Source organism: Gouania willdenowi, chromosome 7 (genome assembly GCF_900634775.1).
Source record: "Gouania willdenowi chromosome 7, fGouWil2.1, whole genome shotgun sequence".
NCBI classification, from domain to species: domain Eukaryota; kingdom Metazoa; phylum Chordata; class Actinopteri; order Blenniiformes; family Gobiesocidae; genus Gouania; species Gouania willdenowi.
In genome coordinates this window covers 22,849,482-22,872,637 of record NC_041050.1, presented here as the reverse complement: position 1 = coordinate 22,872,637, position 23,156 = coordinate 22,849,482, and the positions used below count along the sequence as shown (strand labels likewise).

The following is a 23,156-nucleotide window of genomic DNA, read 5'->3' as shown; positions in this document are numbered from 1 at the left end:
TAGTATATATAATAATAATAATAATAATAATATAAAAATCTTTGCGATTACAATAGGGTTCCTAGCACCGCTGGTCATAGCATACGCAGTTCCCTGGCCCCGCGGGCTTGGCCCCCTAAATATAACTAGAACTGCAAGCAGTTATGAAAGGGGGCCAAGCCTTCCCGCGCGACTCGGCCCCCAGGTTTCGCGGAGCCCTTGGAAGTATGTCACGAAGGATGACGGGCTCGTGGCGAGCTTCAGGACACAGGCCAACGTGCCATTTGCTGTGAACAGGTGGATATAAAGTTTTGGAAGATGTGATTTAAAGTGTGAAAGTTCCAGGCCAAAATGCGTTTGCACCCATTATAGCCCCAGCTAGTGGTGCACTTTTTGGTATGGGTGATCTGTGTGCTCTTCTATAGTTACCCTGTAAATTTCACAGCCCTCATCATATTACTTCAGCTGAAATAAATGTTTGTTTATTTATGTGTTATGATGTAATAAGCCACGCCCACTTTGACCAATCGCGAATAACTTTGAGATATCGCCTCAGGAGGGACCCAAGATCATACCCTCCAAAATTGGTAAAAATTGGTCTTGCCATTTAAGAGATATAAATATTCATTATTTGTAGCGCCCCCTAGTGGCTTACAACATTCAAATTTGGTGCATACCCTCACAGTCACATACCAACTAAGGATCTCAGATTTGGTGTTGTTAGCATTGTTGTTAGCACCGGCATACGCGGTTCCCTGGCCCCGCGGGCTTGGCCCCCTAATAATAATAATAATAATGATACTCTCCCGCGCCGAAAGACAAGGATGTGGGGTAAACTAAATAACAAGATGCAAATGAAGGATAAAGTGTTGAATGCTTATGTATAAGAAAAAATAAAGTCAAGTCAAGTAAATATACATATGTAAACAATTTTTACTCTGACTAGATGTAAGAGTGATTATAGTATTATGAGTCTCGCCACTGTATGTTTCACCATTGTGAAGATGAACTATTGTATAAATTGCACAATTGTATAAGTCACACTGTTGTATAAGTCGATCCATTGTATAAGTCGAACCATTGTATGAGTCACATCATCGTATAATTTTAACCGTCTAATAAGTCCCAACTGTATTATTCTCATCATCGTGTAAATTGAACAGCTTAAACCTAAGGCTACTGCTTAAACCTGCTCGGGACCAGGTTTGATTCACAGACTATTACTATCGTAACTAAATTAGGTTTTTCTCTTTGATGAAACCGCCGTTCATGTTTGAACCCAGCTTAAAGGAGCTGAGGGGTATTCCATAAAGCGGGTTATGTTCAAACTCTGAGTATGATCAGGCTGAAATGAGGGAAACTCTGAGTATCCCATTCCTAAACGCGAGGTATGTTCTTCTCTGAGTATGTTACCATGGCAACATTGTCCGTGAACTAAACCTGGTTGCTGGCAGGTTTTATCAAAAAAACCCTGGGTTTCTACCTGGCTCCGCCCACCTGAACACCGTTTCTGAACACTTTAATGAACCTCAGTTTTCACATCATTACTAATGTTGTGCTGCTTTACGTTTTTTTTTTTTTTTTTTTTTTGTTTAAAACATTGTGGATGTAGGTTGAGGTTGATCTGCATTAAAATATCTACTGACGTCTGTAGGAAAGTTCACTGAATACAAACCTGTGGATAATATAAAGGAGGAGATGACAATTTAAATGAATTCACTTGTAAGGCTCGATTGTTGTTTTATATTGTTATACAGTTAAATCTGTAGATCATGGCTCTTTGAAGGTATGATGGCGCAGTGAGTTGTGCTGCTGCGCGTGGAAGCGGTGGGTCGTGGGTTTGCGTCCCACTTCAGTGTTTTTTTTAGGACATTGAGATGTCTCTGGTGACAATATTACATTAAACATCAATATAAATGATGCAATATCAAGTGGCATTTACTGTCTTAATATCCAGTGTAACAGGAGGGCTCTCTGCAGCCATTCTATGCTGCTGACACGTCTCAGACACATTTTATTCATATTGTTCACCGCTCGTCACGTCACTGAAGCAATAAAGTGATGAAGCGACCAAAAAGTGTGACTAATAACGGATGATTTAAGCCACTATAGTCACTGAAGACTGAAAGCACATTTAAAACAGGCTCATATTCCTCAAACACCGGCTTATTTCACCATCAGGGTGGATAAATCACTCTCTTCCGTTTGGTTGTCATGGCAGTTTGAGTAATCTCTGATCCATTGATGATGGCTCTTTATCGCGCGTGCACGTCAGTAACCAATGGTTTACTTACTCAGGGTTGATTGACCCACTTCATACCAGCTGTAATGGAATCAGATACCCAGAGTTTCCCATCGCGGGGTATGTCGACCCAGAGTTTATGGATAGACTCAGAGTTTGTTAACCCGCCTTTATGGAATACCTCTCTGATATTCCCGTCTCTGCTTGATAATATTTCTGAGCGATGGAGGTTATTTGACCTCCAGTACAGGAGGGGGCAGCCAGGGCACATGGCTTCATGACTATACCCGCGAAAGGGCCGGTAAGTGACGTCTCAGTCGGTGCACTCTGTGGGAAGTAGAGGCAGCCACAATGGCGGTGTCCGCTCAAGGAGTCGTCGTTGTGAGTCTGTGTTGTTTACTTTCATGGCTGGTGCTTCGGGCTGAGGAACTGCAGTGGGATGAGAATGGATACGTGCTGTACTGTCCGTGCATGGGTAACTGCTCACTGAGTGTTTGTTTCACTGAAACTCTCAACTGACACGTGAACTACAACAGGAAACTAGTTAGCAGTTAACACAGGAGAACTGTGACCTACAGATTACTGCTTCACATTATGGGATAGATGCCCAGTAAGGCTCGGTTTGGGTCACACAGTAGTTTGGATAATGATCTGAAACATCATACCTGTCAAGTTTTGGATTTGAAAATAAGGGAACATTTCTGGCGCCTGCTTTGCTGATGCAAAATGCCACACAGGTACATTTATTAACAAACAGATGCACAATATGTGCCACTTTTGGCTTTTTCTCCTGTAAGGGACAGCATGTGTGAGTGAGTGCTGTAGTGCAGCTTGTTATTGGGAAGGTCTTGATTAGGACGCACATTAATCCATCTAACTGATCTTAACGAGTGTTTTAATACAAAATAAGCTCTCTCTCTTTATATATATATATGTGTGTGTGTGTGTGTCCGTGTCCGCTGCAGTGTGGATGAAGTAAAAGTCAGCCAGTTTGTAATAGGATAAACAGGATAAAGTTGTTGAATCACCGCGTTAGATTTGTTCAGGAGTGATCGGTGCTCAGGACTTTGAGGATGGAGTCGCTTCCCTAAGGAGGGCGGACAGACAGAATGGAGATCAGAACAGCCTGGATACAGTAAAAGTCAGCCAGTTTGTAATAGTAGCATAACAGCATGAAGTTGCCAAATCACCCCAGTGGATTTGTTCAGAAGCCATCGCGTCCGTATCTTGACTCTCTGTGATCGCTCTGCAGTAGTTCACGGTAAGAAGAGCGGATGAAGCAGTGTATCAGTCTGGTTCCAGTAAAAAGTGACCATAAAAAGCTGTAAATGGACTGATATGTTGACGCGGGGTAGTGAGGAGCTGACTTCATGTATTAAAGGAAATTTGCTTCCGTGAAACCTAACTCGATTACAGCAGCCCTCCTACCTGTCTGTTCTGATTGGCCGAGTTGTCTGAGGGGCACCCTCATCAGCCAATAGGCTGCGGCATTTGTGTGGATTTTTCTTAAAAAATTGCTAAATTATTGTAATGCGGCCAATAAAACAGTGCGCTTTATATAGGGCCCTATAAAATCCGCGTTAATGGAATCACGGACGGAATCGACCAATTAAAAAGTTTAAACGCGGAAATGGACAAAATCGGCATGGGTTGCCGTCACCGTGGGGCAAAGAACGTGCTTTATGGGGAAATGTTTCCAGGGACAGCTTATTTGGCACGCCGCCCTCTCTCATCCTGTCCTCGCTACATTAAACTAATCTTAAATCACCACAAATGGTAAATGGACTTGATTTTATATAGCGCTTTATCACCACACTGAAGCAGTCTCAAAGCGCTTTACATATCAGCGCATTCACCCATTCACTCTCACATTCACACACCAGTGGGACAGGACTGCCATGTAAGGCGCTAGTCGACCACTGGGAGCAACTTAGGGATCAGTGTCTTGCCCAAGGACACTTCGACACATAGTCAGGTACTGGGATCGAACCCCCAACCTCTCGATCAGAAGACGACCCACTACCACCTGAGCCACGATCGCACAAACACCTTCTAAAACAATGCAAATCATCACTGACTCCTAACTACAGAACCTCTAGTGCCAGTTTAACTTTGCTGTGCCTGTAAAGCTCCGTCCGTGTTTCGTTTAGCACAGCAGCTCTCCGTGAGAACGTGATCAGCTTTAATCATCTTCACCTGTTCAGTGTTAGAACTGTTATGCCTGACTATAAGTCAGGCATATAAGATAAGTTATTCTTATAACTCAGTCCGTGCTGTCCTTTAGTTCTTTTTATTCCAGCTTGTTGTCCGTGCCTTGTAAGTACACATTCACAGTCAGCAAGCTGCCTCAAGTACAACTGTTTCAGTGGGAACTTCTGGTTTACAAACAAAAAAAGTCAGTTGGAGCAACGTTATTAGAATGTTACATTCTAACATCTCTTCAGAGCAACAGTAAAATGCATGTTGAAATAATGAATTAATAAAAAATAACTAATGAAACACAATAATGAAAACAATCAAAGTTTATACTTATACATTGTTTTTTGTTGTTTTACTGAAAAAGATTTTTTGTTTTTTAACTTCAGTGTATTGCATCGTGTTACTTTCGTCCTGACTATGGGGGACAAAATTAACAGTGCAACATTTAGTCAATGTCAAATTCCACATTACACAGAAGATAGGATAATTTAAATTAGGTTCATTTAAACTAAGTTGATCAGAAATTATTTAATAAACCTGATCAGATTCAGTAAATCATTGATCCCTGAGAGGGAATCAGGTGTTATTAATGCTGTTCTTATACATCTTTATATGACATATAAATAATTAAAAAGGAGCAGTCAGAATAATCCATGTCACTACAACTTATATCTACCTTTTAATTGTGTGTACTTTATTTTTGACATACATTTTTGTTTAATTATGAGTTGTTTTTTTAAATTATTATTTATTTTGTTTCCTCACAGGAGTTAAAAATGAATATTTTCTTTAAAAAATTATATATATTTCTAAAAAACGTAATTTAAAAAATGAAAGTGGAAAAAACAGAATTTGGAAAAAACAAAAACGGATTTTATAGGGCCCTATTTATAGCCCGGAAATTACGGTAAGTAATATTTCATGGCTATTGAAAATTATTCCCGTGATCCTAAACTTCCTTTAAATCGTGGGTCAAGGAGTCCTCTTCCTTCTCCGTCTCCTTTACTGTGCGCAGCGGCACCATATCACAAACTATCTGCTTCTTCGGGCAGAGGATTATAACACAACACGGCTCCACATTGATTATTGTTTGTTCTGCGCAAGGCTGAGTGATATACGAGCAAAGCTGTCAAGTCAGAGTGGGTGCACGCGTGTGGCCACGGACAGGTAGTGAGACACGCACATGTCACAGTTGGTTTGGATTTATTAGAAACATTTTTGTACTGCTAAAAGTTATTGAAGTTAATATTTCATGGTTATTTAAAATTATTCCCGTGATCTCAAACGTCCTTTAAATCGCGGGTCACGGCGTTGACTTCCTCAGAAACGGGACTTCTCTGAAAAGATAATTTGAAACCGTCAGCCACTGGTGAGTCTTTTGCCGACAAGTTTCCCATTGTTTAAACCATATAACTATCCGTGTAATTGCTCACGAAGGCGTTGTTTCACTAGAGTCGGTATTGAACTCAACCCGTTCAATACTCCATCTGGAAAACTGAGGTTTGCCTGTGGTGCCGCGCATGGATGCTAATAGGGCTGTAGTCAACCAAGGAAATGGTTGGTCGACCATGACTTTATCACAGGTAGTGATTAGTCGACTAAAAAATAAATAAAAAAGGTGCCGTGCTGTGGCTGTCAGTGCACTGTCCTCAGATCGGAGCAGAGGGACAGAATTAAGACACACTTGAAGCATCCACTGTTGAATCAATCCCTTTTCTTCACAAGAACATAGATTATCCCTATAATTGATATGTGGATTATGTAAATTGGGGTGGGAACCTCTGGGTACCTCATGAAACAATACGATACACGATACAAAGCAATTATCAACAATTATCTCACGATATGATACTGCGATTATCGTTATATTGGTCAGAAATCAATCTATGATAATCTGACATAACAAAAAAGATTAAGTGATAAAATACATTCAATACATTGAAAAAGTGTCCTATGAACAGTGACACTATTTTAGTACAACATTTCTGTTAATAAGTGTCAACATATCAATGTAAATGAATAAGTATCTCCAATAGTGCTTTCTATAAACAAAAAATATGGTCTTTCTTATCAGTGACAACATTATAGTGCAATATTCCCGTAAACAAAATATTGGTTCCTTCAACAAATGATGACAACATTTGGATGACGTTATTTTGGACGGAGCGACTGAGCGCTTCGTCACGTCCCATAGAGCGCACTTCTTTCTTTCTCTATCAATTCAAGTCACTTTTTGTAGCCTTTCAAATATATTAACTAAAAATGTATTTATATAACATTGTGTTCATGTAAACTGAGATGCATAAGAATTTGAAGATGCAAGATACTGTTTTTTTATTTTAATTGCTGCCTCAACCCACATATGGACCACACTTGCAGCTCAGGTGTTTGGCGTTATTTAAATCCCACCACCAGGCACTTGTTTTCTCCAGTACATGGCACATTTTCACGAATTGATTTTTTTCTACATGATAAACTTCTCCCTTCGGTTAGTTCATGCAATTATGTCCCCATAGTTATATCCGATCATGCGCCTGATGTTTTGGACATCAGGCGACCGTGGCTCAGGTGGTAGTGGGTCGTCTTCTGATCGAGAGGTTGGGGGTTCGATCCCAGTACCTGACTATGTGTCGAAGTGTCCTTGGGCAAGACACTGAACCCTAAGTTGCTCCCAGTGGTCGACTAGTGCCTTGCATGGCAGTCCTGTCTCACTGGTGTGTGAATGTGAGAGTGATTGGGTGAATGAGCTGATGTGTAAAGCGCTTTGAGACTGCTTCAGTGTGGTGATAAAGCGCTATATAAATCAAGTCCATTTACATCTCATTTTCTGGCAATTCCTTGATGCGGTCTCCATGGTCTCCACTCAATATTATTCAATGACACAGACTTTGTCAAACACATGCACAATTGTATAGATCTCTACATCTCTATTAATGTTACGCCTGATGTAACAGCAGCCACAATCTGGGAAGCTTGTAAAACCTTTTTGCGGGGTGAGATAAAAGCCTATACAGCCTACAAAAACAAGACTGTCTCCCAAAAAAGCCAGGCCCTCTATAATGCGGTATCTGAATTGCAAATGAAGTGCATAGAATCCTCTTCAGCTGATCTGACCAAAGAACTCTTATTAAAAAAGTCTGAATTTCTATGGCCACTGATGTAGCTGTCCAATCTGCTGCTGTGATAAACACACACCGTGGAGCAGCATTTTTGTCAGACTCACAATAGCTTCTAAAATAGCCATGTGTTTTACTCTAATGTGCAGTTTTTTGGCTGAAAACAATAACAAGAGTGTGTGGATAGCAGGCCTGGGCCAATAATCAATAAATCAATTAACCGGATGATAAATGGAAATGAACTCAGTAACTTTGCTGGCCTTGATATATTGCCACATGCATGCGTGCATATTTGGTGGCTGCAGCTGCAGAGGCTCGCGTTAGCAATGGATATAAAACAACAGATAACTCAGCCTGTTCTAATAATTTCTCAGTGAACCAGCTGCGTAATTACTGTAAAATGGTATACCACCGCCAGGCAATCTTAGATTTAGGTAAATTAAACCGTTATAGTCTGGTAGATGCGGCAACTCTGCCTACTACATAGCTTTTGATTGCTATGCCGGCTACACCCAGCGGAGCCTCTTACCAGTGGTGTCCGCTAGCAGAGGAGACGTAAGCGGTGTGATCAGAAGCAGAACCGGGGATGCCGCGCGGGGCTAGCAACCAAGCTAAGTCTAAATATTTTTTTTTCCTTGTGTTTCGCCTCCAAACAGGCTGGATGACAAGGGGGTTTACCCTCTGCACCTGTGCATGTTTGTTCCATAGCGGAATGAATGGCGTAAACTCATGTCAGTCATCCAATATCTTTGTCTCTGTGGAGGGAGGCAGGGCCGCTAGCATTTTTGTTTACAAAGGTTCTAACTGGATTGGAAGATCACAATTATTTTAGTAATAATTGAAATCATGATTGTTCAAATGATTATTTGTCAACCAAAAAGTTATTTATTTTTTTTTTACAAAAAAAACCTAAAATATATTCTTTAAACATAAATAAAATCCTTCATACTAAAATCAAGTATGTTCACTTTTGCACAAAACAAAACACTTCTCGCACGTGATGTTTATTTGCTTTAGGTTTTCATCATCAAATCCAAAGTGTTCCCATATAAAATAATTTGACTTGCCTTGCTTGTTTAACAAGCATTTTTGCTGTGTTGGGTATATGAGTGTGGTGCAACAAGTGTGTGATGTAAAGTGTCCATGTCGGAGGCCTGTCCAGAAGGAGCCCGATCCGTCCGCATGGCGGGCCACCGGAGAGGGTAGATGGCGCAGACAGGCACGCAGCACTGCGGACCCCAGGGACGTGTCGAGCTGCATAACCGGAGACCCCCCACGGCACCCGCTTGAACCATGCCGGCCATACAGAGCGCGGCGGGACCCAGCCTCCCAGGCGGAGACAGGCACCAGCCACATCCCCCATGCACCCCCAGCCAGGCACCGCAACCCCACACCAATGTTGCCAGCAGAGCCCCCCCCCCCCCCCCCCCCCCCCCCACGGAGGCCACCCCCAATCACCCGCGCGCCGACATGAGACACTCCCGACGCCAGCATAGCCCGGAGGACAGCGGGCCCCAGCCACCAGCCCCACCCCCCCCAAGGTGGTGTGGCACCTTGCTGAACCGCGGCCACTCCCCGGGCAGTCGGTGGGGGGCGCGCTCCGAGACGGCGAACCCAAAGACCCACCCCCGAGACACCGCTGCCCAGATACGGCACCCACGGGGCCCGACGCCCCCAGCCAGCAAACCAACCACTCCCGACGTGGATCCGCCAGGACAGGAGCAACCGGCTGCCCCCCCACACACACCTACCCAGCACGACCCAGGGGGCGCCCCAGCGTGGACGAGGCCCCACAACTCACCCTTCCCTCCACCCGAAAACTACACAAGCCTGCCCCTGCGGTCCCCCAAGTGAGCCCCCCGGGGGGCTGCACCAGCGGCACCCTCAGCGAAGGCGCGTCCCAGGGAACCAGGCCAAGGCGCCCAGACCGGCCGGCGGAGCAACCCACCGCAACACCCCGTCACCCAACAATCCAGGGCGCAAGTGCCGCCCCCAAGAGCAGTGCAGGCTAGATCATCAGGCTAAAAATGAAAAATCAACATTCAATGCAATTAGAAAAGGAGTCCAACGCTCCTCAAAGCATGTTATTTTATTGTTTCTGACAGCAGACATCTTTTCCATGGAAATAAATTCTATGAGAGATTTCGCCATTGGTTTATGCTTAACGATTTTTTATCTTTCCAATTCACTGATATTGTTTTTTTTGCTATGGCTAGTGCCGCAAGGATGGATTGTGATTGGTTTGCTGGAATATCAAGCAAACTCTCCTAACAGACATAGATTTGGAGATATAGGAACCCTGCAGTCCAAAATGGAGGACAGTGTTTCAGTGATTAGAAATCAAAACTGTTGAACTGGCGAACAAAGCTATACAGCATGTAAATATGAATCAGCTGTTCCCTGGATGCACTGAGAGCAGTTGTCTGTTGGGGAGAAGCCCATTTTATACATTTTCTGTTGGGTAATGTGGTATCTGTGGAGGACCTTGTATTGAATTAGCTGAAGATTTGTGTTTTTAGTCATCTTAAAAGTATTACAACAAATTTCTGTCCAGAAATCGGTGTTCGTGGTGATTGAGAGTTCAGCTTCCCATTTAGTGATTGGTAAGTGATTAGAGTTAGTGTTCAAGAGTGCTCTGTATATTTTTGAGAGTTTTTTTGTTTTTGTTGAGATTTTTTTCATATATATGGCCAGTTCTGGAGGTTGCAAGGTGATTAAATCTATTGCCGTATTTTTCTTAATTGTCTCTGTTACTTGTAAGTACTGAAGAAAGTTACTTTTATTTATATTGAATGTTTGGGTTAGATTGTTATATGTCCTGAGCTTATCATTTTCGAAGAGGTCTTGGAGATTAATAATTCCGCTCTCTTCTCATGTTTTTAGATAGAGCAGTGTTTTTCTGTTTCTAAAGTCGGGGTTGTGCCAGATTGGAGACAACATGCTAGTTTTTAATTGAACATTTGTAATGTCCAGGGCTTTCCACCACGCAGTCAGGGTGGAGGCAATCAGTGGGTTTTTAAAGCAGTTATGACGTTTGAGGGTCGCAGTGATAAAAGGGAGATCAGAGAGTTTAATATGTTTGCAGTCTAGCTGTTCTATTTCTAGCCAGGTGTTCTTTTGGTTTTAGCCATTCTGTTAAATATAGAAATTGGTTTGCTAAGTAATAATGCATGAAATTAGGGGCTTCCAACCCACCCTCGCTTTTATTTTTTTGAAGGGTTGAAAGGCTTATTTTTGTTTTTTTATTCCTAGCATAGAATTTTGTAATTGCAGAATCTAATCTTTTGAATCACTGCATTGGTGGTTTCATTGGGATCATAGAGAACAGATATTTTATTTTAGGTAAGATTTTCATTTTAACTGAGGCTTTTCTGCCAAGGAGTGAGATGGGGAGATTATTCCATCTCCACAGATCTTCTGTGACTTTATCCAACAGCAGATCTAGGTTCAGTTTAATTAATTCATTTAGGTTTGGTGATATATTTAAGCCTAGATATTTAATTGTATTTGTGGGGGAGGGGTATTGTGGGTTTTGGCTTGCCGGGTTCCATGATTTTTTTGTTAATGGAAGGATTGATGATTTTGACCAGTTAATGGAATAGTCTGATAATTTAGAGAAGCTGTTTATTAATTTAAATACTTCTTCTAATGAGGATTGGGGTTCTTCCAAATAGAGGAAAATATAATCCGCATAAAGATTAATTTTGTGTTCTGAAATGGATGAGTGGAAGCTTTGGGATGTTATTTTGTTTGTGGTTACTGAGGCCTTAGGTTTAGAGTACAGGGTGAAGATCCATTGTATGAATGATTCTCCAAAGCCAAATTTGCCAAGGACAGCAAGGAGGAATGACCAGTTGACTCTATCGAATGCTTTTTCTGCGTCAAGTGACAAGATTATTGTTTTCTTTTTAGGGTTCTGTGCCATGTTGATCAAATTAAACAGTCTTCTGACATTGTCTGTGGAGTGTCTATTTTTAATAAATTCTGTCTGGTCTTGGTATATATATTGACTGTACTACTTTCTCTAACCTGGAAGTGAGTGCTTTGGAAATAATGGCTTGAGGGTAACATGGGTTTTTTGTCTGGTTTAAGTAATAATTTAATGTTTGCTGTATTCATGTGGCCTCCTACGTAACCTTTTTTTTTTTTTTATCTCTGTTACTACTCTGAAAAAAGCAGAGCCAGCATTGACCAGAAGTGCTTCAGGAATCCAGCTGGGAAACCGTCTGGACCGGGTGCTTTGCCTGTTGACATGCTATCCAAAGCATTTTGTAGTTCTTGTGAGGTTAATGGTGAGTCTAAGGTGGTTTTCTGATCTATGGTGAGCTGTGGTAGGTTTAAGTTATTGAGGAAGGTTTTAATATCTTCAGGGTCAGGGTTTTAGTTTGATGAGTATAGGTTTTGATAGTAATCATGAAAAACCTTAATAATGTCCTGAGGTAAGTTTAAAGTTTGACCTGAATTATCAGAAATTGCCACTATTAAATAGTTTTTTGTTGTGTTTAAGCTGATTTGCTAAATATTTGCCTGATTTATTATTGTAGTCAAAGTTTTTCTTCAATCGTTTTTTCTGCTATCTGTTCCTGTTTTTTTCTTATAAGAAGAGTATGATATAATCTTTCCTCTGATGACAGCCTTGCCGGTTTTTTTTTAAACTTTCTTTTCCTCAAGGTGGCGCGTTTTGTTTTCATTGGTCGATTCCGTCATTTCGTCCACGATTCCATTAACGTGAATTTTGAAGGCCCCAAAACAGCCTGTTTTTAGAAGCTTTATTTAAGTCACTTTTCAGAGGGCTAAAACTCTTCAAAACAGGCAAGTTTGGGAAAATAAACCTCAAATACTATGTTGTTGGGTTTCTTAGAACAAATGTAATTTGGTGAAAAATAGCATAATAGACCTGACACCCACTAGCGAACCAGTCTCCTGGTTCCTCCGCCAGATCCACCCAAAATTCTAAAATCCATCCATCCATCCATCCATCTTCTTCCACTTTATCCGGGGCCGGGTCGCGGAGGCAGCAGTCTCAGCAGAGACGCCCAGACCTCCTGGCCCACGCACACCTCCTCCAGCCATTCTTGGGGAACCCCGAGGCGACACCATTCCAGCTCAGAGACATAGCCCCTCCAGCGTGTCCTGGGCCTTCCACGAGGCCTATTCCCAATAGGACATGCCTGAAACACTTCTGAGGGAGGTGACCAGGAGGCATCCGAAACAGATGCCCGAGCCACCTCAGCTGGCTCCTTTTGACGTGAAGGAGCAGTGGTCTTGTATGTCTTCCATTTTCTAATAATTGCTCCCACAGTTGATTTCTTCAACTGTGCTGCTTACCTATTGCAGATTCAGTCTTCCCAGCCTGGTGCAGGTCTACAATTTAGTTTCTGGTGTCCTTTGACAGCTCTTTGGTCTTAGCCATAATGGAGTTTGGAGTGTGACTGTTTGAGGTTGTGGACAGGTGTCTTTTATACTGCTAACGAGTTGAAAGAGGTGCCATTAATACAGGTAACAAGTGGAGGACAGAGGAGCCTCTTCAAGAAGAAGTTACAGGTCTGTGAGAGCCAGAAATCTTGCTTGTGTTTGGTGACCGAATACTTATTTTACCGAGGGATTTACCAATTAATTCATTAAAAATCCTATAATGTGATTTTCTGGATTTTTTTTTCTTCATTTTGTCTCTGATAGTTGAGAGACAATGATGAAAATGACAGGCCTCTCATCTTTTTAAGTGGGAGTACTTGCACAATTGGTGGCTGACTAAATACTTTTTTGCCCCACACATCTGTGTTGTCGGATCCATCACTAGTAAATACTGTCAAAGGAATGTTAACGGATATTTAAAAAGCACAATGGCATAAATTGACTTTGTATAATATAAAGGTAGGATGATACATCATATAACAAGATCTTAAACTTGTCGGAGGTTGTTGACTTTTATTACAAAAATCTTATCAAGAACTATCTTATCAATGAAAGCTATCAGACAGTTATCTGTTGTAACACTTGCACACACAGTGGCTGGTGTTAATGGATGTATGATTACACAAGGGGGCGCTTCTCTGCCAGTGCTACTCCTTACATGACGTGTGTGAGGGAGAGGATTTTTGTGTATTTGTGTGTTTTTGCAAATTTTTCCTGTCATCTATCTATCTATGTTTTGTTGTCCAGGTCGCTTTGGTAACCAAGCAGACCACTTCCTTGGATCTTTGGCCTTTGCAAAAAATTTAAACCGGACCCTGGCAGTCCCTCCGTGGATAGTGTATCGCCACCACAAGCCACCGTACACCAATGTAGGTGTGAGTGAGTGATTAATTAAAACACACACACACACACACACACACACAGGACAGTGTAAGTACGCATAGCTTAAAGGAATATTGGTGATAAATATTTTTTCTCTAAGGCCAAACTCACATAGTGCAGGGGGAAGAGAGCAAAGACATAGAAAATTTTAATCACGGTATGATTGTATTTGAGCTGAGGGTCACATGATCAACATTCATGTTTCTATTAATTTGAGCATTAACAACAAAGTTGATGTTTTGGGGGTTTTTTTCTCTCACTTTTTGTTTTTGTTGTTTTACAGATTTTTGAAGTTATTTTGTGTATTTGCCATTTTATGTATGTTCCTTATGTTGTGTATTTTGTTGTTGCTGTATGTGTTTTTGTTTCTGTCTTTTGTATTTATTTTTCTGTCATTTTGTGTATTTTGAAGTCTTGGTATATATATTTTCATTCTGTGTTTATTTTAGAGCTGCAACTAACAATTATTTTCATAATCAATTAATCAATCAATCAATTAATTGATTAATCGATGAATCAGATAAAAATAACAACACATTTCTAATTTCAGCCTCTTTATTTGTCCCATTGTGAATATAGTGGCAGGTCACCCTAAGGCAGACTTCATTGGCTACTCGTGTCCATATATCAGGAGTGAGAGATGCAGTCTTCACTTCCTTGAAAGTTTCTTCATACTGTATTTTCTCACCCTGAGCGTTATAAAATGTGCCCTTTTAAAAACTTTTGAAGACTTCACTTTTCAGAAAAGCTTTTATTTAACTGGAGTTTAATTTTTTATAATCCTTTAATGTTGCTGCTCTTATGATGTTTATGCACCCGTGTTTTATTATTCTATTATGATGTTGCACTTGTATTTTTACCACAACTCTGTACAGCACTTTGATTACTTACTTGAGGGAAGAGTGTGACCTGAATTAAAGGTGCAGATCATTGTAATAAAGCTTCACCTTCAACCATGGACACAGGCCTCATGTCAGTGATAATCATGTTGAGGATGCTCTCAGTTCAGACAGCTGCTCTCTGGTTACAGGATGTCATTGTTTGCTGTTTTTTGACGAAATGAGAACGATAAAATGATGTATTATGGCACAATTTGCAACAACTCAATAATTAACTTGTTTTATTTGCTGTACAGTACTCGGTTAAGGCAAGTAGCCCAAAGAGCAAAGCACAAACATACAATGACACACAAACATGTATGTATATATATAAACATATTAAAGTACAAGTTCCTGAAAAAAATACTTAATCAAACAAATTTTAGTAGATGTTTCTTTAACCCCAATCTAAATGCAAACACTCGTACACGCAAACACTTACTTGCGCATACACACGCATACAAGTGTGCGTGCACACACTAGCATCAGGCTAGTAACCAAAGGGGCTAAACAAAACTTTGTTCTCTGATTCCGCTCTGCGTTCAACTTGCTCTGTTGACTTGCTCGGCAGGGGGAGGGTTTTTGTCCTGTCTCAACCTGCACCAGTCATATCAAATAATATTGTTATAATAACAGCATTAGCAATGATGATGCTTTTCCTCTGTGTTGGTGCAGGTTCACGTCCCGTATAGGGACTTCTTTCAGCTGGAGGCATTGTTGGCCTTCCATCGGGTGGTGAGTTTAGAGGACTTCATGCAGAAGTTGGCTCCAAAGCACTGGCCACCAGGACAAAGGAAAGCTTACTGCTTTGAGACGGCTGCACAACGAAGTGCCGACAAGAAATCCTGCCCCATGAAGGTGAGTCTTCCATTTGTTGCCATCATACATGTAGATATGTCATCCAGAAGTCCAGTTGTAGCTGCAGTTTGTGCTCTACAGACTTACCTCTGCTCACTGTTCCCAACCCAGAGGTGGGTCGCACAAGATTTTATTTGGGTCGCCAAATAATTTTGCAATATTAGTTAGCACATTCCAACCAGGTCCTACAGACAAAGACGTCATCACGTTCATTTACGGCATATGCATTGCATTACCTCCTCATTAAGCGACTTTTGGTTTGAGAGAAGGAGAGAGAGAGAGAGCACATAGCGATGGATTTAATAAAAAATGAAGACTCTCTTGGATGGAGCAGGAGTGCGCTGATGACAGCAAAGCCCACCTTGTTAGCCCCTGTGTCGGGGTCATGGGATGCAGAGCCATCCACGTAGAAAATGAAGTCAGGGTTAGTAAGAGGGACAGAGGAGAGGTCAGAACGAGGAACCAGAACCTGAGAGAGAACAGCAGTGCAAGAGTGAGGCTCTCCATCCTCGGGGAGAGGTAGGAGAGTGGCGGGATTCAGAGTGGAACAACGGCGGACATGCACATCAGGAAGACCCAAGAGGGTGGTGTTGTACTTGAGCCAGCGGGCCGCTGAGACATGCAAGGTCTGCATATCCCTCAAAATGGACGTGACACAGTGGGGCACATGGAGATGCAGGGTAGCATAGCTAGTAATTTCACGAACCGAGGAGACCGCAGCCTCACAAGCCGCGACGGAGCGCAGACAAGGCGGAAAGGCTCTGGCCACTGGGTCAAGTTTCTTTGAGAAGTAGCCACAAGGTTTCAGTTTGTCCCCATGCAGCTGGCACAGGACGGAGGTCATGCAACCTCCTCTTTCATCCATAAACAGGGTGAAAGGGCGCTGGGGATCAGGGATACCCACTGTGGGGGCTGTCTGGAGGATTGCTTTTAAGTCCTCAAAGGCGCGGAAGGCTTCAGGAGTCCAGACCAGGGCCTTAGGGGGTGAGTTTTTCACCACTGCCCTCAAATGGCATTCGTAGCCAGAAAAATCCGGGATGAAATTTGGGCAGAATGAGCACATGCCCAAGAAGGACATTTGCTTTTTAGTCAAAGGTTTTGGAAGAGCGACGATGGAAGCCACTCGTTTTCTGGACAAAGTTTTCCCTTCACAGGAAATGGTATGACCAATGAATTGGACGGTTCCCTGCACAAACTGAAGTTGAAGCCTTGTGGCCTTGCGCATGGAGGTGATGCAGCAGAGATAAGGTGTCTTGCTCATATCGTCCTTTGGAGGGAGCTGCAAGGAGTATGTCATCGACATACTGGAGGAGGGAGGAGCCCTCCGCCAAGGCAAGGGAACATAGGCTCTGCTTAAGGGCAGAACAGTATATGTGGAGACAACACGTGAGACCCTGCGGCAACCTGGTCCACGTGTATTGTTGTCCCTTAAACATGAACGCAAACCAGAACTGTGAGTCCGGGTGGACTGGGTTGCTGAAGAAGGTGTTGGCCAAATCGACAACAGTGAAAAACTTATTAAAGAAAAAAACTTAACTGATGCTGGGATCAACGAGAGGATGTTTTGGGATTATGAGCAACTGACCTCCATGACTCATGAGACAGCAGAAATGGAAAGTTACCACAAAGGCATTAAGTTGAATAAGGTCTATGAGCAAATATATGAGTAAATGTAAGAGAAAATACATGAGTAAATACATTGAATCAATTTTGCCATCACAGCATATTAGCGCCCCCTACAGAGTGAAGAGAATTTTATTTGGGGCAAACTTATTTTAACGCACTCCTCCAAGGGCGTTTCACTGACGTGCTCAAAATCGCTGGAGATTATCTAGAGAAGTTGGACATCAAATGTTATCTATAGATTTTTGTTAACTTGCATTTTGGGCAAAACCTTTTGAAAATTTACATTTTTTGAAAATGCTCCCATTTGCACATACAAACTTTGATTTGTGTCAAATGTGAAATTGTTAAACTCTTGGCCCTAAACCAGCTCAATGTGGAAATACGGAAGTTGGTGCGTTAGCGCCCCCTGCAGAGTGAACACAATTTAATATGGGGAGAAAAAAAATATAAAATGTGTCACAAACTTCTGTTTCGGCGTCTCGATCAAAAAAGTCAATGACACGCATGCTTTATTTTTTATCGTGTTATTTTGTGTCAAGATACACTCCATTTTGTGTCAATAGGAAATTGGCCAAATCTTGAAAATCGTCAGCTCAAACTTTATTATTATTATTACTAGTACAGTGCCCGTCGGAAGTATGTATTCATGTGGGAGAATAAGGGGTATATTTGCGGGTGCAAAATGTGGGTGCAATTTTCCTGGTTTAATTCTATGGGACATGTGCATGACTTCATCATCACTTTTATATTTTTTTGTATGGTGAATTTTTCTGTAATGTGTTTTTTGGAGTCATGTGTATTTGTGTATCTTTCTGTTGTCTTTTTGTGGGTAAATGTTTGCTGTTTTTTTTATTTAAATTTTTTTTGCAATGTATGTTTTTTTGGAGTCATGTGTATTTTTGTATAATTATTGTTTTTGTTGCTATTGTAGTGTGAATCAGGAGTAATTTTGTGTATTTTTCTGTGAATGTATGTTTTTTTTTTTAAGTCGAGTACAGTGCCCGTCGGTAGTATGTATTCATATAGTGGGAGCTTAAGAAGAGTTGTCAATTATGGGCATAATAATAACAACATACTCTGTAGCATTATAAAGGGGTGTATTTGCAGGTGCAAAGTAAAATAGCGTGTGCAATTTCCCTGGTTTAATTCTATGAGACATGCGCATGATAAATGTGTTGTTTTTTTTTTTTTAACTCATTTTTATATTTTTTTCGTTTGGTGTTTTTTTTCTGTAATGTACAGTGCCCGTCGGAAGTATGCATTCATGTGGGATTATAAGTACTTAGTTTAGTGTATTTTGAGTCATTTTCATCTTTTTGTTGTCGTTTGGTGTATTTTTCTGTGTTGTCTTTTGTGTAATTTTTGTATAAATATTTAGTTTTTTGTATTTTGAGTCATTTTCATATTTTTAGTTGTCGTTTAGTGTGTGTGTGCCTGCCTAACTTTCGCTAAATTTATCTATTTTCAGTAGTTAGGTGTGTGTCGTGAGTGAAGCTGAAGTAATCATCAGGCGGGCTTCACTATGTAGCACCGTTTACTGATCTGACTCAACACTACAGTCACTACCACCCAATGGACGGGTGTCGTGACAGACTGTAACCGGACAAAATGGTGGTCCGTTACACACAGGTGGACACGTAATGAAGCGCACCTGATCGGGGGGGGGGGGGGTTGAGACTCTCTACCTTGGACACAAATCTCCTCTGTTGGTTCTCTCTCACACGGGCGCTGCTGAGAAATGTGCTGCTTTCAACACAGCAGCCATTGCCGTCAATAACTTCCGGGTGAGATCTGTCTGGTCTAAATAGCGATAGGTCAAACTAACATGAAAATAAACGTTTCGAAATGTCATCACCAAATAAAAAAACAGTAAAAAAAAAGTATTTTTCCTCAAAAGAGTAAAGAGAAGTCCACGGGAGCTCATGCACCGGAAGTGAGCTGTGCAGTGAAATAGATATAGATGGTGCGCTAGCGCCCCCTCACACCCTGAGGTCAAAAGTTGAATAGGTTTCATTTCGGGGCCGTCCAGAAGTGAAATAAAATTAAAATAAACATTTTGAAATGACGAAATTACTGCAAAATAACAGATACACACACTTTGGGTATTTAGAACCCGTTGACTAAGTTTCAGGTCGAACTTGCACCGCGTCGGGGAGATATTTGCTCCACACACATAGACACATACACACAGACCTCCCTTGCTTTTATAGGTAGATTATTATTAGGGGGCCAAGCCTGCGGGGCCAGGGAACGTTCCTAGGACCAGCGGTGCGAGGAACCCTATTGTAATCGAAAGGGTTTTTATTATTATATTTAGGGGGCCAAGCCTGCGGGGCCAGGGAACCGCGTATGTAAGCATACGCGGTTCCTAGGACCAGCGGTGCCAAGGCCTACACCCAGCAGACGGCCGAATGGACAGTCGGCAGGTCCAGAGCCTGCAGGGACCGGACCCCAGGCCGAAAAGACCCGGAGTAGAAGCATCATCGGGAGCAGCCCGCCCAGGAACGATGACCACATCCCCAGCCGCCTAGGACACCAAGGGGACACTACGAGTCGCACTGCCGGCCCCCAGGCTCACCGAGCGAGCCCCCCAGAGCGCCCCAGATCACCTTTTAACAATGCCGCTCATTTGATGAGCCTTATTTCTAAAGTTGAGCGCAGCCAGACCGCCACACCGGCATGCGGCGTGCGCAGCCCCGAGGTGGCAGAGCCGCAGACCCTAGCCTCGCAAAGCACCCAAGCATGGGCCACCCTTTGCCGCACCCGCAGGAATGCAAGAGCGCGGCCTGCACCACCCTCTCCGAAAGACCCCCGCAAGGACCGGCCTAGCAAGCCGGCCAAGCCCGCCAGACCCCAAGAGCACCCCCCGTGACCGAGAACCCCCAAGGGTGAGCCCCCAGGCGAAACTCCTCGGGGGGTGCCCCCCCCCACTCTGGTCCACGAAGCGACAACAGTTCAGCAGGACTGGGCAGCCCCAGACGGCACAAGGACAACACCCCAGGCCCTGCCATCCATAGGACGGCGCAAGCACGCAGCAATGCCTCACACTGGTGCGCGAGCAACCGGCGACCGCCACCGTGGGAGGAGGCACTCCATTGGCACAAATCCAGTGCGAAACGGCAACCCCAGCCAAGGGCACCCCGGACCCACCCACCCACCGGTCTGCAGATAGCAGAACAGACCTACCCGGCGGCCTAACAGAAACCTCAACAACCGGAACAGCTCGCGCCGCACCCCTGCAAACAGCATCGTTCCGAAGCACCAAGAAACCCTGCCCCAACCCCGGTACAAATGCCAGCACCCCCTCTGCGCACCCTCCCCCCACACCGGCACTGCGGGGACTGCAGATCCACCCCCAAGATCCGCCGCCCCACCACGCCCAACCATCCTGATCTATTTGTTCTCTACAATTTGGCCCAACCATCCAACAAAGGGGCCTGGCGCCTACCTGACAGGCCCAAATGTGTGCACCTACCCACCACCCTGTTATGGTGCCCTATCCCATGTGTGAATGTTTGTGTTTAGTGATTGTATGAGGTGCAATTAAAAGAAAGGGATTGGAGGGGATCGGATGCTCCCCATCCAACCTTTGTGTGCTCCAGTGGGTGGAGGTGGTGGTCGTACCCTCCGGGTGGTGGTATGTCGAGGTGTGATTAAATTTGGAGGAATTGGTAGGGCAACTTGAGGTGGGAGTGCTGCCCCCGTGACACTTAGTAGCCCTGGCGGCGGCCCCCTCCACCCCAGCCCCACCAACCAGCCCCCCAAGCGTTGGGTATGGGTGTGTGGTGCACCAAGTGAGTAATGGTAAATGGTAAATTCGACACATAGTCAGGTACTGGGATCGAACCTCCAACCTCTCGATCAGAAGACAACCCTCTACCACCTGAGCCACGGTCGCCCTGAGTGAGCCAGACCAGCTGGGAGTGAAGTGAAGTGTCCATGTTGGGGGCCTGTCTGGTGTGAGACACCAGACAGGGTAGATGGCACACGCCCCCACGAGCCAAGCAGCACAGCCGGAGACCCACTCGATGCCCCCCCCCCCCCTTAATCATACTGGCCCCACGCGGCATGGTGGCAGTCCACATCCCCCAGCAGTCCACACTCTGGCCCAGAGTGGCCCACCCCGCCGCAACAGAAAGCGACTGAGCAGGAGAGAAGCCCGCGCTCACAACAGGGCCAGCACAGGCTCGCACGGCATCACAATACAACACCCTCTACAGTGAGGCAGCCCCGGCCCCCCGGACAAGCAGGGCCACACCGCCATTCACGGACCAATAAGCAGGCAAACCCAAGCAACCCCAGCACTCACCCCACCCCCCCACCCCCGGACGCCACACAGTGGCCCATACGGTCGCCCCACTGCGCTAGCGACATTGCGACCCAGCGGAGCAACCCCCGCCACCCAGCGACCCAGTACGCAAACGCCGACCTTGAGCAGTAGCCACCCCTAGAGCTACCCCCACCCCGGACACCCCCGACCCAGAGCCACAAACTCCACCACCCTAGGCCCCCCGATGGGTCCACCACCAAGCCAACCCACCCGGCTTGGCACCACCCACCCCCCAGGGGAAAGCCACAGACCCCCCCCAGCATCCTTGGCCGACAGGAGCTCCCCAACACCCAACCCAACAGGGGAGCAGGTGCAAGAGCAAAGGAGAAGGGGGGAGGACAAGACAAAGGGACAGAGAGCAAGGGGAAAGAGCGGCAGAGAAACACGCAGGCCCCCAGCCCCAGGGACCACCCGGATGTGCACAGAGGGGACAGGAGAGCAAAATCAAACTGCCCAGGGACCATGAGAACCTCCAGAAGAAACTCAGCTCAAACTTTAACACACTCCTCCTTGAGCTACTACTACTACAACTACAACTCCAACAATGTTCTTGGATGTCTTAGTACAACAACAAAAATCATAAACATGACTGAGTTTGTATCTCAGTAGTATATTTATGTCTAAACAAATCAATAATAATACATTGATAGTATAAAATTCACTGTTACATTATGTCTTTGTATGAACTTGAGGTAGCACATTGCAAGTGGCTTCACAAAGGCATTGCAGCAAAGGCGGCACAGGATGCTGAAGGCGGCGCAATTTGGTAAAGGTAGCGCGGCAAAGGCAGCGCAGCAAAGGCGATGCGGAAAAGGCGGCGCGGGGAAGGCGAGGGCCGTGTATTTCCGCTTGCGGCTATATTTTCAGATTTTTTTTTAGGTCTTATAAAAAAACTTCAACTGGACAACAATGATGTACAGGGCTGCACTAATGTTGTCCCCATACAATAATATTAATACTAATAACTAGGCAAAACCTGTATTCGCAAGGCAAATACGTATTTGGCAATTGAAATTTGAAACTGCAAAATTTGTGGAAAAAAATCAATATAATGAAACTGGTTAAAAGTACACATTTCTGAATTGTAAGAATTGTTCATGTGAAAGACATCTTATTGTGTATATTTTGTTGTTGAGTAATGTCCCTTAATGTTGTTGTTTTTTCTAATTAAATCTAAAATAATAATGCAGGAAAAACAGAAGACTGACCTTGACCTTAAATATGACCTTGAGTGAAGGTCATATTTAATATGAGGCAGTTTGAACTTTGTATATGGGAGTTATGGCGGCATTTTATTATGGCGTGCACCATCTCAAAATGCAAAGCATGATGGGTAATTTCGACATTGAGTCTTGTTTAGGGATGGACAGTCATCATGTGTATCAAATATTAGGCTGTTTGAACATTGTATATGAGAGTTATAGCGGTTTTTCTATTATGGAGTGCAAAATGGCGCCAGGCGAAAAAACCCAGTATGAATGGGAAAACCAGTTAAAAATCACTCAGTGAATTTGATGCAAATCCATTGAAAAATACAGCATTTAGAATGTGATGGCGGTCATCCAACACTATTTTGAAGTCAACACAACATACCGTCTTTCCGCTAGAGCTATTAGTGTCGGACGCATATA

At 43.7% G+C, this 23,156-nt stretch overlaps 2 protein-coding genes across 5 annotated transcripts in view; both read left to right on the top strand.

The window, feature by feature from the left end:
- Positions 1 to 2,542: 2,542 nt before the first annotated feature.
- pofut1 (protein O-fucosyltransferase 1) overlaps positions 2,543 to 23,156 on the top strand; it is a 41,670-nt gene continuing 21,056 nt past the window's right edge. Inside the window, exons 1-4 of one of the 4 annotated variants that reach the window (XM_028453615.1) lie at positions 2,547 to 2,602; positions 11,716 to 11,828; positions 13,699 to 13,820; positions 15,387 to 15,569. In XM_028453615.1, the coding sequence (XP_028309416.1) occupies positions 11,789 to 11,828; positions 13,699 to 13,820; positions 15,387 to 15,569 (345 nt within the window). In that variant the 5' untranslated portion in view covers positions 2,547 to 2,602; positions 11,716 to 11,788. Of the gene's footprint in view, positions 2,697 to 11,715; positions 11,829 to 13,698; positions 13,821 to 15,386; positions 15,570 to 23,156 lie in introns of all 4 variants that reach the window. The other 3 variants (XM_028453614.1, XM_028453613.1, XM_028453616.1) reach the window with 3 other exon arrangements.
- LOC114467382 (basic proline-rich protein-like) lies at positions 3,456 to 9,552 on the top strand. Its single transcript, XM_028453617.1, has 2 exons — positions 3,456 to 3,482; positions 8,689 to 9,552. Exon 2 carries the CDS (start codon positions 8,830 to 8,832, stop codon positions 9,388 to 9,390), a length of 561 nt encoding a protein of 186 aa, XP_028309418.1. The 5' UTR covers positions 3,456 to 3,482; positions 8,689 to 8,829; the 3' UTR covers positions 9,391 to 9,552.